The 9,443-nt window shown below is 40.7% G+C and overlaps 1 protein-coding gene across 1 annotated transcript; it reads right to left on the reverse strand.

Annotated features, from left to right (window-relative positions):
* Positions 1–348: 348 nt before the first annotated feature.
* Positions 349–2,518, reverse strand: helt (helt bHLH transcription factor). The gene is made up of 4 exons (XM_048595324.1): positions 2,419–2,518; positions 2,038–2,142; positions 1,781–1,877; positions 349–842 (listed from the first exon to the last, which is right to left on the reverse strand). The coding sequence occupies exons 1-4, from the start codon at positions 2,443–2,445 to the stop codon at positions 349–351; spliced, it is 723 nt and encodes a 240-aa protein (XP_048451281.1). The 5' UTR covers positions 2,446–2,518.
* Between the last annotated feature and the right edge of the window lie 6,925 nt (positions 2,519–9,443).

The following is a 9,443-nucleotide window of genomic DNA, read 5'->3' on the forward strand; positions in this document are numbered from 1 at the left end:
CCGAATTTCAAATGAGGCAACAAATACATTTTTACCAACATACTTTAAATGATGTAGACGTGACGCACCGAGTAAACAGTATATTCTCTATGGATAGAGGATTGTTACATGACCTGGAATTGGAGACAGTGTAGCTGTCAAAAGTCCGCGAAAAACGCGATAGACTTCAATGGGTTTATGAATTGGTGTGTCACAAGTCTACAGGACCAATCCCTAAATGGGTCACTCCGTGGAGCTGAAGGGCTAGCCTCGGTTCCTTACTGCTTTTGTGGTGGACACGGAATGGGCCTAACAGGTTCTAACAGATTTACAGCTCCACAGAGATTCTCAGCGCCTTCCCAAAGTCCTTTATAAGTTTGTGTGCTGAGAGTTGTGCAGGCTGAAAGTGTTGGTGTGAGAGTGTCCTATCAAGTTAATGTAATGGCGATCGAGACTTTGCACAGAGTGCAGGAAGTTGTGCTGCTGCCCTGCAGCGTTTGCAATGGGCACCGCTGAGCTAGGGATGAACGGGAGCCCGGGACTCCGCGCCGAGCTGTGCCAATGCAATGGTTGTGTTCTGGCCACCCCGGCTCCTTGTTGCAACAGCGATTCGTTCAAACGCGGGTTTGTAAACTCTGAGACGGGGTGGAACTGATAGGAGTATTCTGGGTCGTGAGTGGAGACGGGCCCGAAGATGGGGTCGGCGCATTGGCGAGCCTTGGACTGTAGGAAGGCGAGGATTCGGGCGTATGTGGTGTCTTTAGTCTCCAAGCGCTCCACCGTCGTTAAATAGTGAACGAGGTTCTTCATACACTCGTGATAACCAGCGTGGAAATAATTCGCAAACTCTGTTAATAACTCGCCTACAAAAGAAATTTAAAAAGCACATTTGTCCAGGCTGCGTATTAATTCTTATGCTCAATATCAAAAGCTTCAGGAAATTTTGGACACCCTCAGTAAATTCAGAGAAACACATCATTAAACTATTAGAAATAGCTTTAGCAATATGTACTGTTATGTCTAATTAAAACATTTACCTTTTTTGTGAAAAGAATCTCAATTTTCCTGTGGGAAAGTGTAGTTAGTAAAGCCATTTCTGGGCCAGATTTTACGTTTAATATTTCCATGCGAATTTTCTGATGCCAGATGAGAGTGCCGTGTTATACACAATTTTCAAATACCAGAAAGGAAATATAGATAGAACGCGTAGTTGCAGGCACTTCTATCCAAACTGGAGATGTACAGCGGCCCTCACTGTGAGCCAGATGGGGATTAATAAAAAGGCAGGGATGACAAGTGCCACTTTTTCAATTTGGAAATTTTTGTGAAATTGAGACGAAGAGTTCACCACCCACTAAAATGATTTTTTTTAAAAAAATGGCATAAATCCAACATGCTTAAACATAGCAACAATTCTGGTACCTACGTGCGTAACTGGCCCAGCGCGCTACTCTAAGTAAGTGTAGTCCTGAAGTTCCAGTAAGAAAAATGCAAAAGTCCAATTTATTCAACGTAGCTTTCTTTTGTCCAAAAGGCAAACAGTGGACACGCTAAGCGTTGGGTCTTTTTGTTTTGGTTTGCAGTGAAAAATATAGCGTTTATCTCTCAAAGCTAACTGTCTTGGCAAGTGAGAAATTGGTTTTTTACCCCCAACTATACTTGGTAAGCTTTTCACCAATATTTACGCTCAAGCACATTCATATTTCCCTCAGCACAAAGAGTGAAAAAGTTTTGAAGCAAATTTGACTCCCCAGTGTTTGGTTTTTAAAAAGGGCTTTGGGGTGGCGGCTTCTGTCTGTACCTTTGTCTCTCCCTCTGGCGCAGTCAGCGGAGTGCAGGGCCCTTAAATACTGAACAGTCATCTCCAGAATCTCGGCCTTTTCCAGCTTGCCCGTGCCCTGAAAAGAGGAGATTTCACAATTCAATAGCTGCAGGTAGCCGGAGAAAGGCTGGTCCAGTCTGCGGTGCGCTAAGAAGACCACAGCGCTGGTTAGAGTAATAAAACACTAGTTTATTCCCCAAACAAAGCACACGCGTGTGATAAGTGTCAGTAAGTACCTGCTTCGCGAGCGCCATCGGAATAGTTTTGCCAAGTTCGTTCAGACAGCGATTGATCCGATCTCTGCGCCTTTTCTCAATAACTTTGTGGGACACTGGGGCAGTCTGAAGAATAACAACAACAAAATAAGACAGAAGGAGGGGGTGGGGACTGGGAATGGACACATATCCCCCTGGATGAATGTGGTCCACTCCTATTCGAAGGTGCGCTGATTTCAGTGCACTTTACTGAAAAGAACTTAATTTTTAAAACGAGCACACACACTTTTAAAAAGTACAGGAGAGAAAACAAAAGCTGGGCTGCGCTGTAATTTGCAATGTCAGCAGATAATGCTGGAGACTGCAGAGAGCACAAATTTAAAAAGCTGACCGTTCTCTTACCTTGCGCTCTTTCGCTTTGGAGGACATCTTCAGACAAAGTGAGTAATTAGCAGGCAAACTTAGCCCTCGGTGTGCTTTCTGCAGTCACATAAAACGCGACTGTGCTGCTCCCAAGGCTGTAAGTGGCTCCTTATAAAGCGATCATTAAGGGGACCAGTGCATTCATCGCCGGGATTAGAGAGCCGGGGGCACTGGGGACTAGATGGTTAAAGAGGTGGCAGAAATCTGGGGTGAAGTCCTATAGACAGGGGTTAGCAGGGGGCACGCTGGCTTTGTTCATCCACGTGGCTCTTCAAAAGACACGTGATCGTTTCCCGAATAATTTTGCATAGTAATAAAACGGCGGGAAATGTGAACTAAGGATGGTGTCTGTCCTGATCCATCAGGACGCAGTGCGCACAAGAAAAGAAGAAAGGGGAAACAGACACACACACACAAAACCTTCTCTTTCTCCCTCTCCCACCCCCTCCCTCCTCCCTTTCGATTTCGCCTGTTTACAAAACTGCAGCGAGCGATCCCAGCCCTCAAGCATGTCCGGAGTCATTAAAGTAATTAAGTAAGCCTTTAATAGGCTGTTCCGCGAGTTCAAGGGAAAGGGAAGGCTCGCGTTTGTTCTCACACGACTTGGTGACACATCCATTTTATGGGAGATGGCAAGCTTTTGTTTCCACTCATTATTTATTGGAGACCTCGGCAGGTGTGGGACCGAGACTGGCACACGAATTTTGCCTGCTTCAAAACCAGCCCCAGCAGACTTTGGCACACGAGACTACCCACCACTGGATTCGATTTGGTGGGCTCAATTTGTAGCCTATTATCCTATAAGAAAATGTCTATTGAAACGAATGAATAGTTTCGTTGGCCTAAATTTTAATAATGGGAGATCTTTAAGCATTGTGGGGGGAAGAGAGAGAAAGAAAGAAAAAAATCAAAGGGAAAATGCAGCTGGTCTAAAAGTGTATTATTCACTGTCACCTGCAAGAGGGAGAGCTGGAGATCCCTATTCATTTGCCTAATTTTGATCAATTTAACAAACTTTGGGAAAAATTACTCTGGCATTGTTCAAGAGGGCAAAGCTTGATGATCGAATTAGCAGCATGTTCTGATCCGGTAAATGTCATTAGAGAGAAAGAGACAATCGCCTTTAAAACGGTCCCTTTAAATGCGCCAAGTGGAGAACCACGGCGCTAATATTCTAAAGACAGCGCTTTGATATGATAGGCTACTTTGCATCCCGCTTTTGCAATATTATCATAACAAAAATATTTTAACATGCGACTACGTTAAATGGGAACAAAGCTGCTTTATATTTTTTTTTGTACAGCGGCCTTTTAAGCAAAGTTTACTTGGCAATTGTTTAGTCTGGTGGCGTTAGTTTAACAGACTCCCCTCCCCACGACAGCACATCTTTGCGCAGGAGTTTTTAAAATTAAATAACAAAAATATGAATTCACATTTTGTCAATAGTAAACATATATTTTCTAAACTTCGAAAGGAGCATTGTTTTGTATCACAGGCTACAATCCCAGATTAAGGGCGGATTTTTTTTTAAATGTGAGAGGGGTTGAATAGTTACAACCTTCTGTTTATTAAGTTACTTTTGGGAATCATTTAATAGCCACACGGTTTTGTTTGTTTTAGAGGTAGCAAAACAAGCAGCAAATAATTTAAAAAATACAGATACAAAAAGTACAAGATTGCAGCGGGTGGGTAAACAAAAAATCTATCTCCTAATACTGTACACTTTATATAAATGTGTGTGAGAGACAGAGATCAAATAGTGAAATGGTGGAAAGCCTTTTATCAGTGTTGTTAAGTCCTTCTCCCAAAGTTTAAAATTAAGATCTACAGAAGTGTCACATAAATCAAAGTACCCCTGTGGAAAAATTCTGTACAATGTAAGTTGTTATTTGCAGAGAGTGATGCCCACGACCTTTTGACTTGCCACAATGTGGCTAGCATCAGTTTGTCAGACAAATCGGTTTAGCTGAGCGTTGTGGCCTTGGCGATGAGCTTTCAATGGGAAATTGTTCTGTTTGAATTAATCTTCAAGTGAAAAAGACACAATGTCACTCAAGCAACTCCGTCTTTACAATTATATAGAAAGCATATTTAATGCAGAAATTCCACGAAGATACATGTTCCATTTTTTACTATACGTTAACGTATATTGTTTTCTAACTCACAAGCGAGCAGGAGGTAAACACAAGGCTCCTTAATCGTTATCCCGTTTTAGTGAAAATTTGTTTTTTTCTGAGTCAAATCTTTGTTTTATCCTCATTTATAGCTCTTTATTTTGCGAGAGAAAAGGTCACTTTTTGATTTTAGTTACTCCAGCCAACATTACAAAATATTATTTGGAGACGACTTTATATTAGCATTGCGCATGCAGTTGTATTAACATGAAGGACTTTTAGCTGGTTTGCATTATATTGTACCTCAGGGCGTCCCATGATTATTTGTGAATAAATAATCTGTTGTGAAGTTCTCATAGATTTTTCTTGTTTTTCTCACGTAATCAGGTTGTGACATGAAAGTGGGACCTTCTCAAAGTCCAGCTGAATACAGTTTTCGAGTGATGGTGTTATATTAGACGAGCAATGAATCCTGCTCCATACATGTTACTTCTGAAGCCAAAAAGTATAGGCTGCTGACAATTTTTAGTTCTCCAGTGTTCCTGCAACTCTTCCATTCACTTATTGTTACGAATTAGCACTTTGTTTATCACGTTGAGAAAAAACTGTTTAGTTTTCAGGAAATGGTTCTTTCCATGTTAAAATATAAAGGCACTGTAGCAGGAAAAGCTCTTGTCTGTTATAGAGACAGTAGACAACGAGCACTTTATAGCCACTAATGTGAGAACTCAGCCACGAGAAAAAAAAGAGTACTTGGGGACCAGGATCTCAAGTTAGGGAACAAGGTCATGTGTTACTGAACAGCAATCTCTCCACACTTTTCAACCTAGAGTAGGCACCTCAAAACACCAGACAGTTATCCCTACAATGCCTTTACAAATCATTCAAGTACAGTGACAAGAACGATAGACCAACAACAGCATCCTCTCCCTTGCCATTTGGTCAGTATCGAGGCACTAATCACTCAAAGCCAGCTCCACAGAGTGGGACATGCAGTTTGGATGCCTGATCGACCAAAGACTCCCAAAACTATGTTCCACTCGGAATTTGGTCGTGACAGTGGAGTCCTAAGAGGAATACAGAAATGCTTTAGGAATGGGGAAGGCACTGAACACTTCAAGGGACTTCAGTGGGAGCACACAGAGGAAGAGCCACAGCTGCAGTTTAGTTTTCTCAATGTTCATGTAAGCAAGTTGATAATACCAAATGAGAGGAGGAGGTGTCATATTGGTAATGTAACTGGGCACATCAGTCTTCATGTAGATGACATTAATAACATCCAAAAATATTGATTACTCATAGGAAATAAACACAATAAGAAACAGGCACAATAACCATCACTAGAGAAAAAAATATTAGGTAAACTAAAGACTGTTAAGACCCCCGGACCTAATGGATTGCATCCTAGGATTTTAAAAATGGTAGTTATGGTAGCTATCTTCCAATTATCTTTAAATTTGTGAAAAATCCAAGTGAATTGGAAAACTGACAATGTAACATCCTTATAAAAAAAGGGGGGAGACTCTAAGACAGGTAGCTCTAAGCATTTAGTGTAACATCTGTCATTGGGATGATGTTACAGCCTATTGCAAAGGATGTAGTAGCAGAGTACTTAGAGATGATCAAGTAGTGTCAGCATGGCTTCACAAAAGGAAAATCATGTCTGACAAATTTATTGAGGCGGTAACAAGCAGGGTAGATGAATGGGAAGCAACAGATATAATATATTTGGATTTACATTTGGCATTTGATAAATAGCAAATATTAGACTACTTAGTAAGATAAAAGTCCATGATGTTGGGAGTACACATTAACACAGATTGAGGATTGGTTAACTAATAGAAGACAGAGAGTTGAGATCAAGGGGGCATTTTCAGGATGGTAACCTGATGTAACCAGGAGATCACTGCAGAGATCAACAGCAGAGCCGCAATTATTTACAATTTATTTAATGATTTGAATGATGAAAGTGAATGTACTATCAACAGGCTTGCAACTGACTCAAAAATAGGTGGAAAGGCATATGATGAGGATGATGCAGGGTCTACAGAGGGATCAGGACAGGTTAAGTGAGTGGGCAAAAGCTTGACAAATGGAATATATGGGAAAATCTGAGATTATGCATTCAGTAGGTAGTATAGAGGAGCTAAATATGGTTTAAATGGGGAAAGACTGCAGAAAGCTGCAGCGCACAGGGAGTTGAAGTCTTTCTGCATGAATCAAAAAGAGCCAGCATCCAGGTTCAGATGGCAATAGAGATGGCAAATGAACTGTTGGCCTTTATTGCAAAGGAAATAGAGTAATAGTCTTGTTAAAAGTATACATGATGCTTATTAAACTGTACCTGGAATATGTAAACAACTTTGGTCTCCTGATACAAGAAAAGATATATGGGCATTGGACACAGTCCAGAGAAAATTCATTAGATTGATTGCAAGTATGAATAATTTGGGATTGTATTCATTAGTGTTTAGAAAAATGAAAGGATACTTTATTGAAATATAGAAGATTATTGTGGATTCTGATGATATAATGGTGGCAAGGTTGTATTCCCTTGTGAGGGCCAGAGGGGATATTCACAGAGTAAGGGGTAACTCATTTAAGACAGAAATTGGAGTATTTTCTTCTCTCAAGTGGAAACAGATTTGTGGAATTCTTTACCACAGAGGCCTGCGAGACTGGGTCATTAAGTATATTCGAGGCTAGGATAGAGAGATTTTTAATCAGTAAGGAAATCAAGGAAATGGGGAAAGGCAAGAAAGTGATGTTGAGGTTTATCAGATCAGCTATGATCTCATTGAATGGTAAAGCAGACTCAATGGACGAATTGGCATAATTCTGCACCTGCATTTTATGGTCACAGTCACTGGAACTAAATTTCAATTCAATTCTTTTATAATTAGTTCAATTTAAATTCCACCAGCTGCCATGGTAGAATTTGAACCCATTTCCCTGGAGTGTTAACCTTGAGTCCTGAATTACTACTCCAGTGAAATAACTACCACACCATTGTATCCAGTAGGAAAGGAAAGGAATGATTTGCAATTATATAGCACTTTTCATGACCTTGGTACTTTTCAAGGAGCTTTTCTTTTTATCAGTGCTGCATTTGAGATATCATAATAGAAACACTGAAACAGCAAATTTACAATATGGTAGGAGACCATTTGGCCCATTATGTCTGTGTTAACTGAAAGGTCATCAGGTAGGAATGTAGAGTAATCAGATTGGCCAGGATTTGACTAACTAGTGGATCAGAGTCAAGGGGCCAAGAGGCTGATTCTTGCACCTAATTCATATGTTCATCTGTAAAGAGAGCTATCCTGCCTGATCCTACTTTGCAGCTCTTGACCTGTAGTCCTCTAGTTTATGGAATTTGATGAACACATCCAAATATTTTTAAATGTAGTAAGTGTTTCCATCTATGCCATCCTTTTAAGCAGTGAGTGCTGTATCAGCACCATCCATTAGATGGAAAGATTTATCCTCAACTTTTCTCTAATTCTTCTACCAAATTATTTTAAATCTGTGAGACATTGTTTTTGACCTCTCCGCTAATGGAATTTCTATCCACATTATTTGAGCCCTCATAATTTTATACGCCTCAAGGCATGACTGTAATGTAAGAGACATGACAAACAATTTGTACACAGCAGACTCCTACAAGCAGCAATGATAATAATGATCACATCAGTGGGAGAAATCTCTGCTTCTCTTCAAATGTGTGGTGGGATCCTTTAAGACCAGCTGGGAGGAAAATGGAGCCTCACTTAAAAATCTCATTGGAAAAAGCATACTTCTGACAGTGCAGCACTCTCCCAGTACTACATCAAATGTCAGTTTCAACTGAATGCTCAAATCTCACACCCTTTTAACTCCGAGGCAAGAGTGTTAGACAAGATGCATTGGACAGAAGGGACCTTTTACTCTAATCAGAGAGGTCAATAAGGGAGCATAAATTTAATGTAATAGGTCATCCGTTTAGTAATCTGCTCAGTTATACCCAGAAAATTTAATGCAATGACCTCTCTTCCTATTCCCGCCTTTGGATGGCCTCTCCTGATTCTCGTCTACATGCTGTCCCTGTGCAACATCTGAAAAAACACTCAGTTCTGCCTTACAGCATTTCTCTCAATTCTTCCATTGTCTTTGACTTGCCACACTGCTGGATTGAAGTTCAATATTTGATGACGAGAAATTTCTCCAACTAAATACCAGAAAAACTAAAGCCATCGTTTTTGGGTTTGTGGCGCAAATTTAACTCCATGGGACTGACTCCATCCTTCAGGATAGTCATGTGCCAAACTACTTGCAACCTTTCTATTCTGTTTACCCCTGGACCTACCTTCTGACTGGATTTCACCAAGAACACCTTACTTCTCTGTACTATCACATTTTTCTCTACCCCTACCACAGCTCATTTGCTGCTAAAACCTTCATCCACTCCAAAACTCTCCAGAATTCTGTAGACTTGAGCTCAACTAAAACTCTGCTGCACCAAGTCCCACTCAGCTATGCTTAGCAAATTGGCTCCAGGTCCAGCGACACCCTGATTCTAAAATTACCATCTGTGTTTTCAAATCCCTCCATAATCAAGCTCTTACCAATCTGTATTAACACTTCCAACCTCTCAACCATCTGAAATCTCTGCCTTCCATCAATTCTGGCCTGTCATGTAGTCCCAATATCCTGCATTCCATACTTGGTAATCATCATTTCAGCTGCTTATACCCTAAGTTCTGGATGTCCCTCCCTAAATCTCTCCTCCTTGCTACCTGTCTCTCCTTCAAAGCTACTTGAACCACTACCTGTCCTAAAATCACCTTATGTGGCTTAATATTGCTTTGTTCATTCCTGTAAAGTGTTGCGGGTTGGTTTGCTATTTTAAGG

The sequence above is a fragment of the Rhincodon typus genome, chromosome 3, assembly GCF_021869965.1.
Source record: "Rhincodon typus isolate 14 chromosome 3, sRhiTyp1.1, whole genome shotgun sequence".
Lineage (NCBI taxonomy): Eukaryota > Metazoa > Chordata > Chondrichthyes > Orectolobiformes > Rhincodontidae > Rhincodon > Rhincodon typus.

Coding starts and splice junctions, on each gene's coding strand:
- helt (XM_048595324.1), bottom strand. CDS start 2,445: ATGTCCTCCAAAGCGAAAGAGCGCAAG. Junction 2,143..2,418: donor CCAAAGCGAAAGAGCGCAAG/GTAAGAGAACGG, acceptor GTTATTCTTCAG/ACTGCCCCAGTGTCCCACAA. Junction 1,878..2,037: donor CGATGGCGCTCGCGAAGCAG/GTACTTACTGAC, acceptor TCCTCTTTTCAG/GGCACGGGCAAGCTGGAAAA.